The sequence below is a fragment of the Lipotes vexillifer genome, unplaced genomic scaffold (genome assembly GCF_000442215.2).
Source record: "Lipotes vexillifer unplaced genomic scaffold, Lipotes_vexillifer_v1.1 scaffold755, whole genome shotgun sequence".
NCBI lineage: Eukaryota > Metazoa > Chordata > Mammalia > Artiodactyla > Lipotidae > Lipotes > Lipotes vexillifer.
In genome coordinates this window covers 2,436,647-2,459,777 of record NW_006797755.1, presented here as the reverse complement: position 1 = coordinate 2,459,777, position 23,131 = coordinate 2,436,647, and the positions used below count along the sequence as shown (strand labels likewise).

Here is a 23,131-nt window from a genome sequence, read left to right as displayed (position 1 = left end):
TTCTTTAACAATAATCAGGTATATTTGAATTAGTAGTTTCCAAGATGCTTATTTCTTTTGTTTTTAAGATTCAGATTTTTGGGGATTATTCTTGTGATGTCTTATTACTTAGTTTGTGTGTTGCTTAAAATAGGAATATAAAAAAGTTGATGTAAAATTGAATGCAAGTACTAGACCTGGCCCTTGATTTTATTGACAGATGGTACATTTTGGCAAGGTCTCTTGGGGTACCTCCACTCAAACTTTAAACACAAGCACACACACACAAATATATAGTCCTTCAATAAGTAACGTGTGTTTGATCTTGAAGCAGATATTCCTCATCTGTACTTGCCTTTGAGTGATATGTCATATGTTGAATTTTTTATTGGTTTTTAATAAGAATATATTCAAATTCCATTTTTAAGTTTTTAAGAATAGATAAAAGTTCAGTATATCTTTACAAAACATTTTTGTTTGGTTTCCTTTTACCATGTTTTAAGGTTACATGTGACTATAATGTTCCACAATGAGACAGAGATTGATAATCAGGAAAGAATAGCCCTTTAACGTGATTTATATCTATAGATTTTATGTCAGATATGAATAGTTGCTGTTTAAATTGTAAAGGAGGATCCATTAAAGAACACTTTAAACCATTTTACTATTTAACATACCTTGAACTCTTCTTTTTAGAATTATGCCTTTTAAAGCAAACTTTAGTTGCTTACCAAATGTTTGCAAAATATGATTTGATAAAGTTAAATTTTCTAATATTAATAAAATACAGAAATTATAGCCTTTAAAATAGTACATTTAGTATGAAGGTATCTGGTGTTTCAGGGGAGTATAGAAGCCAGTTATTTTCTAATTTCCATCAGTAATTTTAATTTCCTCTTGTCAGGTAAGGTTAGACAAGGGTAGACTATGTATATAGTAGGGAATGGTGAAGGTATAAGAATTCTTCAAATGTCTCCCATTTTGTCCTCTTGTCCTATTGGTTTCAGTGTATGGTTGGGTTAGATGTGAAATAACCTGGAGGTTGCTGCCTAGTTCTGGGATGAATCTCTGAAAATATCACATAGCAGTTGACATTTTTGTTACAATGGAATCATTCCCTATTTATCTTCACTTAAACTACTCCCCTTCAAGTATTTATTAATCATATTTTCTTTCATTTGCTCAAATCATATTTTTGACAAACTGAATTGTCCTGTGGTTTGGCTCAGTCTTTTTAATGTACTATCCAGCATTTGCCTTTAATTTCTTATAAATCTAATTTCTAACATGATTTATTTTCTTCGTATCAGTGTTTAGGTAAAAGAAGTACTTTGCCTTTACCAGTGTACAAAAACTAACCTCTTAGAGGTTGGCCAGAATCTTCCAATTGTACAATTCCTAGAGCTAATATAATCCTCTCCTTGTGCAGATGAAAACAGTTAGACATAGCGAGGTAAAGTGAGTTAGTTGCCCAAGACTGACAAGAGATACTACCAAGGATGATGCTTTAGTCTGGTTTTTGATTTGCTTCCCAAACTTATGTTTATTCATATGCATATATACTATATAATCATATATATTGAATATAATATATATTATATGATATGTGTGAAAGGGACTTAAGCATCTGCAAATTTTGGTATCCGTAGGGGTCCTGGATCCTATTCCCCCCACCCCATAGCAAGGGACTACTGTACTTTTATTCCCACTTCCCTCCTCACAATCTGTAAGGAGTGAGGGTTCTCCAGGGCAAAGGCTATCAAGCTAAGTCAACTTTTTATCCCTATAGCCTGTGTTTTGCACAGAGTAAGAGATATTTGATTCCTTATGCCTGTACATAAACACCATATCAGTTGGGTTGCTTATGGTGTTAGGAGCAGAAAACCCACTTCACACTGGCTTTCAATGACTGAACAGGAGCTTACAGGTTCTAGTAAAAAGTCTTAGGAAAAAAAAAAAGGTCTCACAGAAAGTATAAAGGTAGGCTGGTCTTTGATCCAGAAGTTCATGATTCCATTTGGAATAAACTCTTACTCTTACTCTTTATTTCTGTAATTCTCATAGCTCTGCTCCCTTTGGGTTTTGGCTTCATCCTCAGGCTTGCTTCTCTCCTACAGAAAGAACTTTCAATACTTCTGGCATTATGTACTTCCTCTTTTACACTGTAAGAGGAAGGAAGGAATTACCCAGCAAAACTTCTGACCTTTCCTCTTAATTGCACCAATTAGATCAAGTGCTGTTCCCTTAGACAGTTTGTCAGTGTGGGTGTGATTATTACCCTCATTGGTTTAGGACAGTTAAGGCCCTCTCTTATTGCTGGGACAATGCTGGGGAGAGTGTATGGCAACAATTTATTTAAACTGGTATATCGTAGGAAAGGGCTCCAACGTCAAATTTTTATTATTCATCATAGGTTGTGTATACATGTGGATGTATATGTGAGCTTTCATTTGGAGCTTAAGGGAAAGGAGCCCAATAGACTCTGTGACCAGAATTAAGTTTACATTAATTGTTTTTAAAAATTTAAACAATTAATTAGGTAGTATAGCACCATAAACATGACAACACAAGTGTCTGAATTCCAAAAGAAAAGAAGTAAGCAATTTGGAAACTAGTGATTGTATTGTATCTGAGTATTGCTAAAGAATCCTAAAATTTTTTGGCAAAATTGATATCTAAGAAAGTACTTTTCAAGCTTTAATGTATAAATCACCTGGGGATCTCATTAAAATCCAGGTTTTGATTTAGTAGGTATGGAGTGGGACCTATAATTCTGCATTTTTAATAAGTTCCTAGGTGACTCTAGTGCTGGTGGTCCATTTTACATAGCTGGGGTTTAAAAGACCAAACTGTTTTTGTCATTTTCTAAAGGTGTTGAGAACCAGTTCAGTTTACTATTGCAGGCCACCAATGTCTCTTTTCTGGACTTCTGCAGTAGCCTTTTAGTAGCCTCCCTCCTTAACCCTCTTGTCCCACTACAATCCATTCTCTAAATGGAGCTTATAGTGATCATTTTAATATGTAAATCAATCACATCACTCCCGTAATTAAACTTCTACTGGTATTCCATTGCATTAGAATAAAATCTAAACTCTTTACCATAACTACACTGTACTAAATGATGCAGCCCCTGCCTGCCTCTCCAAACTCATTTCATACCACTCTTCCCTTTATTCACTTCGCTTGAGTGCTTTGCAACCGCCCTTCATGCTGCTTGTAATGTGGACCCTGCATCTTCACATGACTGGCTTCTTCTCTTTATTCAGGTCTCTGCTTAAATATTAACCACTTCTGAGTGTATCTTATGAGTGACTTCAGAGAAATAAATTCTTGGGGGATTTTGTACTGAGAGTAGATCACCAACTCTGTCAATTCAGTTAAAGAGTGATATAAAAGTCACTTTAAATTTTTGGTTGGTTTAGTTCATATTAGAGATTATTTCATAATGCATATAAAGGGTTTGTTTCCATATTTTTATAGTATTAATAGATATTTCTTTTTCCTATCCAAGTCACTGTGTGCCCAGTATTCAGCAGACAGACGAGAAGATGAGAAGATGTGTGATCATTTGATAAGAGCAGCCAAATATCGAGACCATGTTACAGCAACTCAGCTAATCCAGAAAATTATCAACATTCTCACAGACAAGCATGGAGCCTGGGGAAATTCTGCAGTGAGGTAAAGTTATACCTTTAGGATTTGGCCACTGATTTTCTATAGAAGTCCTTGGTTTAGATAAATGGCTTTGGATATGATCAAGGCCAGATGAAGAACAAAGTAATTTAATTTTGTATTTTATCTTCTACAATGAATTTAAAGCAAAGGGGAAGGAGAAAATCAGTGTGGGTATAGTTATGGATCCTTGTGGAAATTTCAGTTCCCTTCAACTACTTCAGAAAGAATAGTTGCTCATATATTTATTTATCTTGAAGTGAACTGTTAAGGGAAGTAGTGTAAACTGCTTTTACTAGTTGCACTTATATTTGAATTTATACAAGTATAATACTTTATTTAAAGAAACTATTCCCTATTTTACACTTTTGAGTTTTTATCACATAAATTTGAAAACAATAATATGTGTTGTTTTCTTGAATTTTGTTGCAAATTACAGGGCTATGATGAAAAAATGCCATCTTTAAAACTTTATTTACTATATCTACCTGCTTCTAAGATTACCAAGCTGAACGTGCAATTTTTTATTCTAATTTTAGAAACAAAATATTTACTTTCTAGGACTAAGGAACTTAGATAAATCATAAAATTTAGTCTTTTTGGAATATTTTATTCCACAAGTCTTAGGAACATGTTTTGACTCATTTAAGTAACGTTAATGAAAAAGTTCTTTATTTTCCCATTAGAAAGATATTTTTTAATTCCGCATTTCTGCATAACTTTTTCTGGAAGACAACAACCACAAAAGAAAACAGCAAATTACTTGTATATTATATATAGGCGTAACTGGTTTCTGCTTGTGTTTTAAGCAATTCATGTGTCTAGCAGACATCAAAGTCTAGTTTTAGAGATTTTCCAGTAAACAGAAAAAGATTTTAGTTTTTTTTTAAGCTGAACTTTAAACTAGTTGAGTTGAAACCTATCTGATATGGGATGTTTTTGTTTTGAGTACAAGTATTCTCTAATATAGAGTAGATATAACTCATCATGCTTATTGTGAAGAATACTTAAATAAAATGAATTACGTTTCTGGGCATATCATTTTTGGTGTTCAGAGGAAGGAATGCAGGTCAAGGTCTTGAAGGCAAAAGGACTGGGTAAAAGCAGAAACCATGTTTGTTTGTTTGTTTTAATTACTGTTCCAGCTGATCTCAGCTGCAAGAATGGTCATGGGAATGACATGAATTACTGGGTCAGGGCTCTCTAGTGCCTTATATTGCAACATGTAAAAGCCCATGGGTGTGTGTTTGGAGGGGACTGGGGAAGGGGAGTTGTATTGAGGATTTTAGAGTTTCCAGATACTTTAATGTAACAGATTTGGTATAGTCATTTTGACACCTGGTACTGAATAAATTAGAAGATTACTTTGATGTACAGTGCTTGGCACATACTGGGAACTAAATATGTGTTTGTTACATTTTTTTTTTTAGGCTTAAAATTTTTGTTTTTGATCTAAAAGGAGTTTTACAATTTTAAAATGAAAACCTTTAGGCAACTTATGCCAAAGGGGTCATTTTTATAAGATCAAAATTCTTTCTCGTGATAGCTATACCATTGTATAGCTCAGTATACCTGTGCTGTCAACACGCAAGTGTTTTTCTGAAGTGATTTTGGTGTAATAAAGTATCTTGGAGAACTAAATGGACTGTGAAATGTATTTGTCTAGAAATAATTAGTGTTTCTGTAATAGAGTTGTTCAAGGGTTTGACTCTATTATTCTATAAAGCCAGAAAAAATTGAATTCTGAAAATTTAATATTTCCCCAAATTTACAGAACATTTTTTACTTTTTTGCTCCAGAGTAAAAACAGCTGTCAAACTGTTTGCTTTTAAATATGTACATTTTTAATTAAGAGCAACAACAAAGGATGCGTCATTGGAAGGAAAATTAATATTAGTGAATTGATATTTTCCTCTTTATAAATCTCATAACTTACTTAGATTTTATTAAAACAATGCTTAGCAAAGCACATTGCCTCCATGCTGATATTTTTGTCGTTGTATTTAGTTCAGTGTCACATTCAACTGTTACTTATTTGGAATACCTGGTTGCTCCCTAATGCCTTTAATACAATTATCTTAAAATAGAGCTTTTCAGTATTAATTCCAATTAGAGTGGATTTCTAGACCTTGGTGCCCTTTTTTCGGAAGCTGTGTAAGAAAATGTAGTTGATAAAACGTATGCTGACTTACCATTCTTTGAGAGTGGTTAACTATTCTGATTTCCCTTGTATGAGGCTTGCATAATCAGCTTGTAAATTATAGACATGGTTATAATAAATGAGACTAACACAGTGTACTTTGTTCTTCACTTAGCATAATTCTAGAAAACATAAATGGCATTAGAGAGAAATCAGAGTCATACTGTAGCTATAATGCATTTAACTATCCTAAGCCTGTTAAAAGAAATATGCACAATGAGCAAAATTCTAGTAAAGAGGATTAAATTATTTTAAGTATAATTCCTTTGTGTTTTATCTTAAGAATTATAGTAGCATTTTGTCTTATAAATTCAATCATATTAGAATATATAGAAATTTCATTTGTGGCATTTTTTATTTTGGCCCTCCTTTGGAATCCACATAATTTCCTTGTAGCCATGGCTATGTAGGCCTAATACTTTCCCATTAATGTCATTTGTTTTGTTTCACTATTGATGGCTTTTCTAATGCCACACGATCAGCCGGCTGCAATCCTGGCAGCTGGCCTGGGATCGGCAGTGGTTTTAATAAATCACAATCAGACCCATGCCATTACATCAATATTTTTAGTCAATTATAGAGAAGGTCAGGTGCTACATTCTGTATAGGAGCCTCAGCATGTGGCATTTGAGAAACATCTGGTCCTGCAACAAAACTGCAAGCTGGGAAAAAAAGAATCCAATTTATCCCATCTAAAGAGACCAAATGAAATCTGCTGCTTTATGGATAACACAATGATGATTATAGCCATTTTGAACATGTTATACTTGCTAGACTTAATACCCTTTATAAAGACATATTCCCAAAAGTTTCCATTCAATAAAAACTGAAAATGAAAATATTATTTTCTCAGAAGCAGATGGGAGTTGTTGTTTCCTCACAGCAGGCATCTAATATCTTTTGACACCTAGTGACCTGCCTGAATGCAATTTGTGTCTTAATATCCCGCTTATACCAGCTTTTGCTACAAGAGAAAGAGAGAGGAGCTCTCTCTTTCTCTCTCTCTCTCCTTTCTTTGATGCCTAGACTATTGCATTGGCAGGTAAAGAAAGTATTCCTCCCTTAGAGCTCTTATAACTGTGTGCCCTTTACTGTCATTGCATTTTTTCAAATGCTTAGAGATTTCAGGAAATAATGGGACAGACAAGTACCTGTTCATCCATACATTACTGTCACCTGGAGTGAGACTCAGGTGAAAACAGAGAGAGCTTGATAAGAATAGTGGAATAAGCAAGAAAGAGGCCACAAATGAACATAGTGGCAGAAGTAATTTTTTTCCGGTGCATGGAGCAGGCATTGTGTTTATTTGGGTCAGGAGACAAATCATCTTTCATGTAGATGACACCTGGTAAAGTGGCTGAATGTAAGAAGGATGAGGAGAGATGATGGAGAACACTGGATGGAAGTCTCAGAGGACATACTACCCTTTTCTCATATCGTCCTTCATTGCATTCTAATAGGCTGACTAATGTACCATGGAAATTCGCTCTTGGTATTAGTCTGGGAAAGAAGGTGGTTCTCTTCTTCTCTGAAAAATGCATGGATAGAGCTAGAAACATAAATTATCTTAGAAGTAATAAGGTTTAGGAGTTTTTAAGAGAATCTCTTATCAAGATTCTTGAATGCTTTTGATTAGTTTAGGAGACTGTATTTAGATTTAGATTTCTGCTGCTTTAAGAAACTCCATTTCAGATTGCTTGAATGTGTTCTAATGGATGCCCTCAAGCTAGAGGCGTCTCTTCCTGAAAGACATTCATCTTTTTTCTGTGTCACAAGCTTGCTGGTAAAATCTTTGTGATGCTCTCTCCAATTTTTCTTCAGTAAATCAAATCTTCCTTCTTTCAGAAAGATGAATGCTGTAAGGTTGGAGTGTTATAAAAAAAAAATCAATGCAGGCAAAATTGAAACAGTATGCCTCTGTATTGATTGGCCTTGTGAAATCGAAACTAACAGCTTTGTAACTGTTCCAGTGGACAGTTAGCTGACCTGTAATGGGCAAACTATCAATATTAACATTACTGTTTTATCTTGTAGTATGTCATTTTAAAATCCAGAGTCCGAGGAAAGGAAAGGCCTAAAGAATTTTTAATCTTTGTAGGAAATATCCTATTTTCTTTTTATATACCAGTGTTTGAAGAAAGCAGTAGCTAATGTACTTGACCTATAAAAAACTAAGACTAGGGCAGTGATGGTTTTATATCAGTTACTCTTTTTAAAACACAACAACCAAAAACAAAAACCTTGATTTTTTTGAAAATAATTTCTGATTAAAAAAAAATTTTCACTGGTGAAATTTAATATTGAACTCATCTTTTTGGATGTGTTTCCCATTTCAACGGAAGTGTATTATGTCTTTTGAAAACATTCTTCATCTCCAGTTTTTTATTAATTAGGTAATACCAGTGAATTTCTAGAGAAATTAAAGTGCTAACACGCTTTCCTTATAAGAGTTCATTTTAGGCATTTGATTTCATTATAGTAAGTGGGTAATCAAGCAGATCTCTAGTTATAGGTATAATATACCCAATCTTATTCTTTCAAATGCTTTTGTTTTTATTCCTGCCCACCCCTGGGAGCTAGTACTTGACATCAGTACAAGCACCACTCATTGCTCTCTCTGGAGCTTTGATGATGCTAGAAATTCTTTATAACCAATCCTGACAAAAACATTGTAAGATGGCTTAATAAACAGAACATTTTTCCCATTTACCCCCTCCTTGTTCCCTTTCTTAGAAAGGAAAGAAAAAAATCAATAGCTTACAAAACAAATGGAAGAATCTATGGAGATGTCAGTTAAAGAAAACACGTGTATTTGAAAGTGTTTATATGAAAAGAATAGTTTCAAACACTAAGCATATTAAATACCCATGCCCAGAAAATAATGAGACTTGTTCATGTTCTTAGTTTTGTGATAAGTTGATATTTTTTTAAATTTATTTTCTTACTGAAGTATAATTGATTACAATGTTGTGTTAATTTCTGCTGTACAGAAAAGTGACTCAGTTATCCATATATATACATTCTTTTTTATATTCTTTTCCATTATGGTTTATCACAGTATACTGAATATAGTTCCTTGTGCTATACAGTAGGACCTTGTTGTTTATCCATCCTATATATAATAGTTTGCATCTGCTAACCCCAAACTCCCGGTCCATCTCCCCCCACCCCAACTCCCTCTTCCCCTTGGCAACCACAAGTCTGTTCGCTATGTCTGTGAGTCTGTTTCTGTTTCGTATATAAGTTCATTTATGCCAAATTTTAGATTCCACATATAAGTGATATTATGTGGTATTTGCCTTTCTCTGTCTGACTTTACTTCACTCAGTATGATAATCTTTAGTTGCATCCATGTTGCTGCAAAGAAATTTCTGGTATTGTGTCAGTACTGAGGAGCAGTTCTTTTTCCCTCATATTTTATGGCCACGGTGTAGTTGTGTTATATAGTTATACATGCTTATGATACAACTTTTATTATTAGTCAAATCTAACAGTACACTGAATGACTTATTAGAAATGTATGTCTGTTATGTTTTGTAAATCAGTGATGCTGAGTATATGAGAACTGAATAGCTATATTTTCTAATAATGTAAGGCAAAAAATACATAATTTTATAGGCAATTAACATGTTTTACAATATTCAAAATAAATATGTTCTTATAATAATTTTGGGTAAAATATTTTTGGTACAAAGTAATTTTAAAGAAATAAACAATAAAATAAGTTATGGTATTAAGTACCAACAATTCAAAGTTAATAAATTGCAACCATAAAAAAAACACATTGAAAAAGAAATACAAATTATTGCAAGTATGTTCACTAAAGACGCCAAAAAGTTTGTGTACATTTTTGCAATCCCCTTTCAGTTTCATTATTCAGTGAAGTCTCTTCCTGTGTTTCTTGATAGTCTTTCCTCCTGAGTTCTCTGACAGTTATGCACAATATATGCTGCAGAATTTGGTACTTGACAGTATAATGTGTTGTTTGTTTTGTGTGTAGATTATAAGATGTTTACCTTATGCTATTGCCATAGTTCCTAGCTTAGTGATGAGCCTGTAGTGTATCCTAAATAAATTTCTTTTTAATCAGATAGACTACTTGTCTTCATTCATAACTTATCTTAAAATTATCATTATGCTAGGTATTAAATCAGATAAATTTCTTTCAACCAAAGCAGCAAGAAATTTAAACAGTAAAATTCAAAAATATTTTTATCACAACTGGTGGTATTTTATGAAGGATATTAATTCAGAAATTAAGAAAAATGTAGTAGAAATAGAATATATCTGAAAAGAGATGTACTGTAGATAATAGTTACAGACTTCGAAATTTTGGTTTCTATTTGTAAAGAACACTTTTCTGTAACAATTTACTTTGGATATTTCGATTAGAAAAATTTGAAGCTCAATAGGTAATTTTAAGTTGTAACTTGGGTGGGGAGTCCTTGAACTTTAATAGTCCCTGGTATAATTTTTGGTATAATCAAAAATTTTCAGAAGTATCTTAAAGGGTTGGAAGCAGATGAAATTATTTAAGGAATTTGAGAAAATTTAGTGGTTTCATATAGATCTGGAGAGGAACCATACAATCTGTGTTTTTAACAAGTACCCCAGTACAAAAATCACTTGAAAACCACAGCAGTAGTTTAGCCAAACTTGCAATTTGTTGTCAGGGCTGCCTTCCACTTAAGACTACTGTAGGCTATTCTTGTAGCTGATACTTGGCTGTTTCAAGTTTTGTTTCTCCTGCCTATTGGAGCACTTTTTCTATTCATATTTGTTTAACACCAGCTGTGCATCATTTACTGGGCACAGTAAGGCACTCCAAAAACCAATATGAGTAAAACAGATATGTTTCTTGCCCTCATAGAACTTTCTGTCTAAGAGAGGCAATGGGAAAGTGAACAGAAAATTATAAATAGCTTAAAAGCAATGTTGATAATTTCTCACTGTATATAGCCATAAATAAGGAAATAGAAGCCTTTTTTTTTTTTTCATCCATGTTTAGTCTTTCTTTGGTAAAAGATCAGTGTGATTTTGTGGAAAGAACCCTTGTGTGACATCTGTATTTCTATTCCTGACTCTTTCACTAACTGGTTATGTGACAATGAACAAGTTAAACTTACAAAATCTTATTTCATATGCATTTTATTTATTTCAGACAGATTACCTGTGAGAAGAAAGCAACAATAGTTGGTTTGCATTAGGGCCTGAGGCTTAAAGGAGGAGGGAGATGTTAACACAAATTATTGCAAAGATGGCAAATATTACTATTAAAGTGAGTTGATTAAATGTAAAATAGATAGCTAGTGAGAAGCAGCCACGTAGCACACAGGGAGATCAGCTCGGTGTTTTGTGACCAGCTAGAGGGGTGGGATAAGGAGGGTGGGAGGGAGACGGAAGAGAAAGGGGATATGGGGATATATGTATACCTATAGCTGACTCACTTTGTTATACAGCAGAAACTAACACACCATTGTAAAACAATTATACTCGAATAAAAATGTTAAAAAGTTTTTTCTCTTTCTGATATTGAATTGCTAGTATATATAAATGCAACAGATTTCTGGTTATTAATTCTGTATACAGCAACTTTGCCAAATTCATTGATGAACTCTAGTAGTTTTCTGGTAGCGTCTTTGGGATTTTCTATGTATAGCATCATGTTATCTGCAAACAGTGCACGTTTACTTCTTCTATTCTAATCTGTATTCCTTTTATTTCTTTTTCTTGTCTGATTGCTGTGGCTAGGACATCCTAAACTATGTTGAATACAAGTGGTGAGAGTGTCTTGTTCTTGATCTTAGAGGGAATGCTTTCAGCTTTTTACCATTGAGTGTGATGTTTGCTGTTGGTTTTGTCATATATAGCCTTTATTATGTTGAGGTGTGTTCCATGTATGCTCACTCTCTGAAGAGTTTTTATCATAAATGGATGCTGAATTGTATCAAAAGCTTTTTATGCATCTATTGAGATGACCATATGGTTTTTATTTTTCAGTGTTTTAATATGGTGTATCACACTGATTCACTTGTGGATATTGAAAGATTCTTGCATCCCTGGAGTAAATCCCACTTGATCATGGTATATGATCCTTTTAATATATTGTTGGAGTCAGTTTGCTAGTATTTTATTGAGGATTTTTGCATCCATGTTCATCAGTGATATTGGCCTGTAATTATTTTTGTGTGTGTGGTATCTTTGGTTTTTATATTAGCGTGATGGTGGCCTCATAGAATGAGTTTGGAGGTGTTCCTCCCTCTGCAATTTTTGGGAATAGTTTCAGAAGGATAGATGTTAACTCTTCTCTAAATGTTTGGTAGAATTCACCTGTGAAGACAGCTGGTCCTGCACTTTTGCTTGGTGGGAGGTTTTTTTTTTTTTTTTTTTTTTTTTAATGGTCCGCGGGCCTCTCACTGTTGTGGCCTCTCCTGTTGCAGAGCAGAGGCTCCGGACGTGCAGGCCCAGCGGCCCTGGCTCATGGGCCTAGCCACTCCGCGGCATGTGGGATCTTCCCGGACCGGGGCACGAACCCATGTCCCCTACATCGGCAGGCGGACTCTCAACCACTGTGCCACCAGGGAAGCCCCTTGGTGGGAGTTTTTAAATAACTGATTCAGTTTCAGTACTGGTAATTGGTCTGTTCATATATTCTATTTTTTCCTGGTTCAGTCTTAGGAGATTGTACCTTTCTAAGAATTTGTCCATTTCTTCTAGGTTGTCCATTTTATTGTCATGTAGTTTCTCTTAGTAGTCTCTTATGATCCTTTGTGTTTCTGTGGTGTCAATTGTAACTTCTCTGTTTTCATTTCTGATTATTGATTTGGGCCGTCTCTTTTGAGTTAGCATTTGAACCCAGGTAGTCTGACTCAGAGTCTATACTTAAAACCATTATGTAACTTCTTAATGTTAGTAATTGGTGGTAGGTTTTTGAGTGCTTACAGTCTGCCTGGCACTGGCTAATTCCTTACAAAACTTTCATTGGATCTTCACAATAACCCTGTAAAGTGGATACTATTATTTCTAGTTTGCCTTGGAGTAAATGAAGGCTTAGCCACGTTCATGACTTTTCAAATAATAAAGCTTCTGTTTTTACACCCTATAGTTTGCTACTTCAGTCAACATTGAAAGGTTTATCCATGTTTGATGTTTTGTTTCACGAAGTACACGTGTGAGTGCCACTCTTATTTTTGGGGAATTTAATTTTTCTTTTCTTTTTCTACTCATTCTACCTACCTTTTACTTACTTATTTTTTTAGTTTTACTTATTTAGCTTGTTTGTGTCCAAACTTTTTTTCATGCGAAAATCAAACCACCAATAAAAAGCCTTATAAATATTGTTCTTAAATAGAACCCGGTATATAATATAGATAAGAAGGGTTCCATCCTAGTTGACATCAAGAGATCATGGGTTTCTTACTCATTGCTCTACAATTATCTCATGATGTGAAAATCACTCCGCAGCCTGCAAAGGGAATATTGGTCCAATGGAAGCTTGTTAGAATAAAATCAAAGTGGAACCTGACCTCCTAATTTATAATCTAGGACTCTTTCTAGCTTTCTGCCCTGCCCCCCTGTATCTCTCATCATCTTATATTGGGTTATTTTTTTTAAATATATTGAATTTTTAGTAAATGATACATACCAGTGTTCAAATATTACTTACATATGAAAGTGATGCTTGATTGGACCTGGATCAAAACACCACCACATAAGCAGCTATAAATATTATTGGAATAATTTGAATATAGATTCAATATTGTATGTAACATTGTATTAATAGTTAATTTCTGAATAATTAATACTATTTCTAAATAATAATTGTATTGTTTTATAAGAAAATATCGTTGTTCTTAGGAGATACGTTTGGTTAAGGGTTGAAACGTCATGCTCTCTATAACTAATTGTCAAGTGGTCCAGCAAAAAATAAATAAATATGGGGGAGAGAGACTGAGTGGAAGCATGTTAAAGCAAATATAGCAAGATAAGTAAACAAGGTGCTTTAGGTAAAGGTATGTAATTTTTTTTGATATTCTTCTTGCTGCTTTTCCATAGGTTTGTAACTTTTGCTGGGAAGAATATACTTCTGAGAAAATACTGAGAGATTCTCTCTTGGATTTCCCTTACATTGTTTCCCTCTAGCTGTGGTTAATTGAGAATTAAAGCTTGATGTTAAAAATAAAATTTTTTGGTTGCATATTCAGAATTAGAAATTTTTTTACTTTACTTTCAGAGTTCAGTAAATTCTTACCAGATGCTTTCTGTGTCTTAGAAACAACACCTAGGTTAACGTAGTATGCACTTTCCTTGAAAACACCTGGTATAGTCGTATTTAACACTGTAAGGTATGGTAGGATGCACCTAATCTATGCCTTACCACATTTTATAGGTGAGGAAACAGTTGTTGAGAGGTTAAATAATTTGCTGGAGATTGTACAAGTGATCTCTGACAAAACCAAGACTCAAAATCTTCACCATTTTGAGCGTGACTGAATGACTTTCATGAAATCATTTAGTTACTCATTCGTCAGTCATTCCAAGTGTCTTTTTCTTTCTTCCGCCTTATTTCTTCCTTCCATCCTTCCTTTTATTGATGTTTTTCTGATTAAGTTTTCAAAATTGGTTAATTTGGAACTAATATTTGTTAAACACCTGTTATGTGTCAGGCATTGTGCTAATTACTGAGGCTATAACAATAGAAAAGACAGACATGGGTTCTGTCCTCATAGAGCATAGAATTTAAGAGATTGTTACTTCATTGTGAGTATGTCCTGGGATTTTCTGGCTCTGCTGGCATCATGCTAAAGCAGTCTTATAGCATTTTCTGTTTAGAATGCTTTCACTTTCTGCTTTATTTTCTTCTCAGTGTTTGTCCGTCTTGTCTCTAAGCCTCTTGCATATATATTCTGTTTCCTTCTCTAGTTTAGGTGCCCTGCCGTGTCTCCTCTAACAACCTCTACTTCCCATGTTACAGCCCTTGTGACAGTAGATAGTAATTGCTTTTGAAATCGCTCCAGACTCTTAACCTATAAATGCCATTAGGGAAATTATTATATTTATTTTTGTTCATTAAAATGTGCTGGGAATATTACCTGGAATATTTTAGGCAGTTTAAAAAGTGGCTTTTTAGTGATTGAAAAAAGGAAGTATAGGTTTCAAAGTTTAACATATGATAAAAACAGAAAGGAACTGGAAAATCAAGTTTGTGGTTTGGAATTTGTTTTATCATTCTCTCTTTTTCATGAGACCTAGGCCACATGCCTAATTAAGAACCAAACCAAACAAAAAAAAACAGCGGATTGCTCTATGCACACTGTGTAGCTTGTCTGGTCCCAGCCTGTGTTTAGTATGATTTGGTAACACTAAATCATTCTGAAACGCAAGATTCACTTGAGGTCTTTTGATACCTCTCTCTCCCTCCAAACCCACCAAAGAATTTATATTGTTTTAAAGTCAGCCTAGGGAATAGTTTATGTGAGTATTCTTTCAGGGTTTTCAAAGGAGGCTCTAAGATTGGACACAGACTGAATTTTGGACTTTACCCATAGATATCTAGGGTCCACAGGAATAAATATCCAGTGAGTTGTGTTTCATATGTTCTCCCATTCCCAAAGAATCCATCGTTTCCATCAATATCAGGAACTTTTACTATATGCCTAATTAGACTGAGCACTTACTGTTGGGAACGAAGAACCACATTGACTGTGGAGCCTGTATTAGTCTCTCCTTGCTACTGTAAAAATTACCACAAATATAGTGGCTTGAATAACAGTTGTTTTGTAGGTTCAGAAGCCTAAACTTGGTTAGCAGCGCTGTGTTTCTTCTGGAGGCTCTGGAGGCAATACATTTTCTTGAGTTTTTTGAACTTCTAATGCCTGCATTCCTTGATTCATGGCCCCTTCTTCCAGCTTCAAACTCCCCAGCACAGCATCTTCAAATTTTCAACTCTGCTTCTGTTGTCTCCTTCTTTTTCTTTGTTTTTATCATCATTTGCCTTCCCTCACTTTAACCCTCCTGCCTCTCTCTTATAAGGAACTTGTGATTACATTAGTTTACCCAGATAATCCAGGATAATTTCCTCATCTCTACACCTTTAATTTAATCACACCTATAAAATCCCTTTGCCATGTATTCACAATTCTGGGGATTAGTATGTCGACATCTTTGGGGGCCCTTATTTAGCCAATTGCACCACCTATTCTTTTAATTCTTTCTTTGAGATGATATACTAATATTGTATAACTAGTGATTTAGTTTGCATCTCTTTTCTTACTAGATATATAATGTTGGCAAAGCACTTGGTTATTAGTTATTTTTCTTCTTTTTTTTTTTTGGCCACACCACATGGCTTACTGAATCCTAGTTCCCCAACCAGGGATTGAAACCGCGCACTTGTCAGTGAAGGTGTGGGTGCTTAATCACTGGTCTGCCAGGGAATTCCCTAAAGTGTACAGTTTTTATGTGTGTATATATGTGTGTATACATATATATATATATATATATGTATATATGTATATGTATGTATGTGTCTCCTTCAAATCATCAACACAATCAAAAGATTTCCTCCTGGGCTTCCCTGGTGGCGCAGTGGTTGGGAGTCCGCCTGCTGATGCAGGGGACACGGGTTCGTGCCCAGGTCCGGGAGGATCCCACGTGCCGCGGAGCGGCTGGGCCTGTGAGCCCTGCGTGTCCGGAGCCTGTGCTCCGCAACGGGAGGGGCCACAACAGTGAGAGGCCCGCATACCACAAAAAAAAAAAAAAAAAAAAAAAAAAATTTCCTCCTGCCCTTTTGTGATTCCTTCTCTTCTACCTTCCCTACCCCCAGGCTTCTACTGATCAATATAGACTAGTTTATATTCTAGAATAACTTGTCAATAGATTTACCCATTTTGTGCTCCTTTTTTTTCCTGGTTCCTTTCACTCAGCATAATTATTTTGAGATTCATCCATGCTGTTGAATGTATTCATAGGTCGTATTTTGCATGTGAATATCCATTTGTTCCAGCACTATTCATTAAAAAAACAATTCTTTATCCACTGAATAACCTTTGCACCTTTGTCTAAAATCTGTTACCCATCTATATGTCGGTTTATTTCTGGACTTTGTCTTCTGTTCTCTTCATCTCTGACTATTCTTCTGCCAGGACCACACGGTCTTTGTTTACTGTGGCTTTACAAGTCTTGAAGTCAGGCTGTATTAGTCTTCCAGCTTTATTCTTTTTCTGAGTTATTTTGGTTAGTGTAGGTCTTTGGAATTTCCAAATGTAGTTTAGAATCAGCTTGTCAATTTCTGTCCTGCTGGGATTGGATTTGATTTTGTTGATGAATTTTGGGGGAATTTACATCATAATTATATTGAGTCTACTAACCCATGAAAAAGGAATGTCTCTACATTTATATAGTCTTTAATTTCTTCCAGCAATGTTATGTAGCTATCAGTATATACATATTGCCCATCTTTTCAGATATATACCTATGTATTTCATATTTTCTATTGGAAACATTATTTTTACTTCAGTTTCTGAGTGTTCATTGCTGGCAGATAGAAATACAGGATTTTTTGGATATTGATCTTGTATCCTGCAGCCTTATTTAACTCAGTTATTCTAGTAGATTTTTGTAGTTTGTCTGATTTTATATGTAGGCAATTATATCGTCAGCAAAAAAAAGACAGTTTACTTCTTTTTTTTTTTGCCGCACTGCAGGGTTTGTGGGCTCTTATTTCTCCTACCAGGGATTGAACCCTTGCCCTCAGCAGTGAAAGCTTGGAGTTCTAACCACTGGACCGCCAGGGAATTCCCTACTTATTTCTTTATAGTTTGGATTTTTTTTTTTTTTTTTTTTTTTTTTTGTACGCGGGCCTCTCACTGTTGTGGCCTCTCCTTGCAGTATGTGGGCCTCTCACTGTTGTGGCCTCTTCTGTTGCAGAGCACAGGCTCCGGACGCGCAGGCTCAGTGGCCATGGCTCATGGGCCTAGACACTCCGCGGCATGTGGGATCTTCCCGGACTGGGGCACGAACCCATGTCCCCTGCATCAGCAGGCGGACTCTCAACCACTGAGCCACCAGGGAAGCCCTATCATTTGGATTTTTTTGAGGAGGGGGTTGTTCTTTTCCCTTGCCAGATTATCTAGCATAATGTTGAATAGAAGTGATGAGAGCATAAATCTTTGTCCTTATCCCGATCTGAGGAGTGGGGGAGACATTCAGTCCTTTATCATTAAATATGATGTTCCTGTAGGTTTTTCATGGATACCTTTTATCAGATTGAAGAAGCTAGCTTCTATTTCTAGTTTGCTGAGAGTATTTATCAGGAATGGTTTTCTCTTATTAGTTTAATTTGGTGTTTAATGTTAAAACAATAATTTTTGGATGTTAAACCAATCTTGTATTCTGATGATGTACTCATCTTGGTCATGAAGTATTATCCTTTTCATATATCATTGAATTTGATTTGGTAAAATTTTGTGATTTTGTGTAGAAGTTTTACATCTACATTCATGACTAACATTAGTCTATGGTTTTCTTTTAACACCTTTGACAAGTTTTGGTATCAGGATAATGCCAGCCTCAAAATGAGTGGCAAGTCATTCCTCCACATCATAATCTGAATAGTTTATGTAAAATGAGTATTTATTTCTTAAATGTTTTATAGAATTTGTTAGCCAAGCCAAGTAGGCCTGGAATTTTGTTCGGTGAATTTTTAAACTACAAAGTCAGTTTTTTTAATACTTTAGAGTTCTTTTCATTTATTATCAAAGTTGTCCAATTTAGTGGCATCAACTTATTCATAATATTCCTTTATTATTCTTTTAGTGTTTGCAAAATATGTGGTGATGTTGCCTGTCTTATTTCTGATCTTGGTAATTTGTGCCTTCTCTCTATTTTTGCTTCATGAATTTTTCTTTCTGTTTTTTCTATTTCTTTGATTTTCATTGTGATTTTTATTATTTCCTTTCTTCTGCTTTGGGTTTTATTTACTATTGCTTTACTTGAGGTCAGTGATTTTTAGACTTTTTCCTAATATAAGCTTTTAGTAAAATAAATTTAGCTCTAGGTACAGCTTTGGCAGCATCTCACATATTTTGATGGGTTCTATGTTCATTTTGTTTCTGTTCAAAATCTGATTCTCTTTTGACTTTTCCTTTGAACCAGGGATATTTAGAAAGATGTTACTTAGTTTGCAAGTAACTGATATTAATTTTTTGAAATTTGTTTTATGCCCCAGAATATGGTCTGTTGTGGTGAATGTTTCAAGTACACTTGAAAAGAATGTGCATTGTGCTGTCATTGGGTATAGTGTTCTGTAAATGTCAGTTAGGTCAGGTTGGTTGATAGTGTTGTTCACGTCTTATATAACCTTACTGATTTTCTGTTGAGTTGTCCTATCAATTATTGAGAGAGGGATATTGAACTCTCCCATTGTCGTTCTTTCTCTGGCCTTGGGTAGTTTCCTTACATGCTTGCAGTGAGTAGTGCTCTACAGAATACTTGAGGGCAACCTCCTTCACATCTCTGGTGTTCTTTCTCTTTTCAGCCCTCTCCTTTTCAGTACTTGGTCCTAAGAACTCTCGCCACCTTCTCTCAGACACTTAGGTCTGTCTCTTCAACTCAGAGAACTGAACTGGACTGGACTTTGCTTAGCTTCCCTCTCCCTGTGTTTTGAGCTAGAAATCTTAAAACAGTGAGCCTGGGAAACTGTAGGACTCCTTGTTTTTTTCCATCTCTAAGGGATCTCTCTCTTTAGTTTTCTGAGGTCTAGTGTCTTAAAAGCTGTTGTTTCTTTTATTGTATTTGGTGTTTTCCATTGTTTTATTTTGTAGGGTAAATTGTAGTTACTCTGTCTTAGCCAGAGTGGAAGTTCTCCCCTTATTTACTTTATTTTAGCAAAAATTGTTTATTGTTTGGTATGTGGCACCATCTGACATGATAAAAATTCAGAGCTGAATAAGTCATAATATTATCAAGGAATTCAGAACAAACAGGGGAACAGATACATGTAAATAACCATGACATCAGACAGTAAATACTATTCAAACTCTAGTAATATGAACTAAGTGATATGACAACAGTAAGGAGTAATCAACTCTAAATTTACAGGGGAAACAATGACATTTAAACTGAATTTTGTTAGATGAGTGAATTTTGCTGTGTGGAAAAGCATTTTGGTATATGCTTTTTGTTATGTGATTACTCACTCAACCAATCAGATTTCTTCTTTAGTGCTTGCCTGGAGTTATGAGAAAACCACTGAATATCTCTCTTTCAAACTATTATGGAACTTTTACACATTGCTGATGGGAATACAAACTAGAATAGAATGCAAATGGCATTGCCACTTTGGAAAACTATTTAGCAGCTTCTTATAAAGTTATCATGTAACTCTAAAGTCCTACTGTTAGATATTTACTCAAGTGAAATGAAAATACAGTTCATAGAAAAAAAACCCCACTATTCTGTATGTTTGTAGCAGATAAAAATATCTGTGCTATATCTGTATAGAGGATATTATTTAGCAATAAAAAAGAACAAATTACGGAGACACACAGCAGTGTGGATGACTCTTAAGTGCATTGCACTGGAAGAAGCGAGACACAAAAGGCTCTGCATTATGATTCCATTTGTATGACATTTTGGAATAGGCAAACTTAGGGGTAAAAGTCAAATCCATGGCTTTATAGAGGTTGACTACAAAGGGGTACAAGAATATTTTTGTATGTGATGGAACTGTTGTTGATTGTGTTTGTGGTTACACAACTGTGTAGAAAAAAGTTAATATAGCAGACTCATATCCTTAGAAAGAGCTGATTATAAGACGTATGGGAACTTGAATGGTAAATAGTTCCTTATACAAATATAAAACTTTCTGTAAATGATAAAAGTAGCTCAGTTTGCCTAGACTGTTTGTACAAACAATGTGGTTTATGCTAACATCAGTTTTTATTCTGGGAGTCTGGTATTATGGTACATGCTAGGTAGAGGATACCTTAACAACCAGCACCAAATAAAAACCTTGGGAGCTGAGGCTCTAATGAGCTTCCCTAAACAAACATTTCACACGTGGTCTCCCAACTCATTGCTGCAGGGATTAAATACATCCTGTGTGACTCCACAGGGAGAGGACTGTTAGAAACTTGTGCCTGGTTTCCTCCAGACTTCACTCCATGTGCCTTTTCCCTTTGCTGATTTTGACTTGCATCATTTTGCTATGAGAAATTATAGCCGTAAGGATGACTATATGCTGAGTCCTGTGAGTCCCCATAGTGAGTCACTGAATCTGAAGGTAGTCTTAGAGATCCTGATACAACTATGCATTTATCAAAACTCATAAAACTGTGTATGAGTTATGCCTTCAAAAAGCCCTTATATCATGTTTTAATTGTGTTTAAAAAGACAAACATCCCGAAGTTGTTAGGCTTCTTAAAGTTGTGATCTATTCATGACTACAAGAAATTATCTCATGAAGTAATTTTGGCCTAGAAGAATGAACATGGGGGCTTCCGTGGTGGCACAGTGATTAAGAATCTGCCTGCCAATGCAGGGGACACGGGTTCAAGCCCTGGTCCAGGAAGATCCCACATGCTGCGGAGCAGCTAAGCCCATGCGCCACAACTACTGAGCCTGCGTGCCACAACTACTGAAGCCCATGCACATAGAGCCCATGTTTCACAACAAGAGAAGCCACTGCAATGAGAAGCCCGCAGCCCGCGGACTGCGATGAAGAGTAGTCCCCACTCGCTGCCACTAGAGAAAGCCTGCGTGCAGCAATGAAGACCTGATGCAGCCAAAAATAAATAAGTAAATAAGTAAATTAATTAATTAAAAAAAAAGAATGATCATGGGATTTGGCCTCATATAGCTCTGGATTTGAAAATCAGCTCTTTTATTTAAAAGACTTTTTTTTTGCTAAGCCTCAGTTTTCTCAACTCTTAAATGGCAATGTTAATTCCTGTCTTGCATATGAAATGTTACAGAAAAGCTTGATGGAGATAAAGTTTAAGAAGGGGTCTTTTATTTTTTTATTTTTATTTTTTTTGTGGTACGCGGGCCTCTCACTGATGTGGCCTCTCCCGTCGCAGAGCACAGGCTCCGGACGCACAGGCCCAGCGGCCATGGCTTACGGGCCCAGCGGCTCCGTGGCATGTGGGATCCTCCCGCACCAGGGCACGAACCTGCGTCCCCTGCATCAGCAGGTGGACTCTCAACCACTGCGCCACCAAGGAAGCCCTATTTTTTATTTTTTTATTTTAATTTTTTTGCGCTATGCGGACCTCTCACTGTTGTGTCCTCTCCCGTTGCGGAGCACAGGCTCCGGATGTGCAGGCTCAGCAGCCATGGCTCACGGGCCCAGCCACTCCGCGGCATGTGGGATCCTCCCAGACTGGGGCACGAACCTTTGTCCCCTGCATCGGCAGGTGGACTCTCAACCACTGCGCCACCAGGGAAGCCCAAGAAGGGGTTTTTTAAATTAGGTGTATGTCAAGAGAGCAAATCCTGTGGACCTGTAACATGAACTCTAGGTTGCATGTGATTAGATGGTGTTAAAGTGGAAAAAAAAGTGAAAAGTTAGTGACAAACTATTATGTTTTAGGCTATACTTGTATTAACCAATGCATTCATTTATATCATAATCCATTTTAGATAAAATGTCAAGTCACAATTAGGCATTTGTTGAAAGAGAAAACTCCAGGGTCTGTTCTAAAATCAGAACAGCTTTCTGTTGTTCATATCAGCTCTATCTGTATCCCATTTTAATAATTGGTTATGATTATAACCTAGACTTGTTGAAAAACTCTTGGTTATAAAAGTCTGCAGGTAACCTACCAAGTGATGTCCTTGACTGCAGTCTCTCTTAATAGTATTGCAGCTTCAGCGTGTTATTAGTAAACTCATTCTCTGTGGAAAAACTTAAGATATGACATTCAAGGCCCCTTAGTGCGAGTCCTTAAATCTACCTTGCCATTCATCCTTTCCACGTATCTTTAGCCACACCAGGCAACTTGCATTTCAAGCAGATATTTCTTTTCTTTCCCTCATGTTCTTCTTTGTGTCTTCAGTGCTCTTCCCATCTTATTTGCTTAGTGAGCTCCTATTTATCTTTCAAAATCCATCTGAAATGTGTCTGCCTCTATGTACTTTACCAGCCTTTGTCTCTTCTTTTTCTCAGAAGCATTACCTGATAGATTGTTTCCTTGCTAATGTATGTTATCATAGCACTTGATAAATGTATATATCAAAGCACTTGTTAGTTTGCAACTTCCAGAATTCCCAGGTGACATT

At 35.6% G+C, this 23,131-nt stretch overlaps 1 protein-coding gene across 2 annotated transcripts in view; it reads left to right on the top strand.

Moving 5' to 3' along the window:
* The window catches only part of LRBA (LPS responsive beige-like anchor protein), a 777,508-nt gene that overhangs the window by 361,366 nt on the left and 393,011 nt on the right, over window positions 1-23,131 (top strand). For both annotated transcript variants that reach the window (XM_007469901.1, XM_007469902.1), the window contains one exon: window positions 3,491-3,657. In XM_007469901.1, coding sequence (XP_007469963.1) covers window positions 3,491-3,657 — 167 coding nt within the window. The remainder of the gene's footprint in view (window positions 1-3,490; window positions 3,658-23,131) is intronic.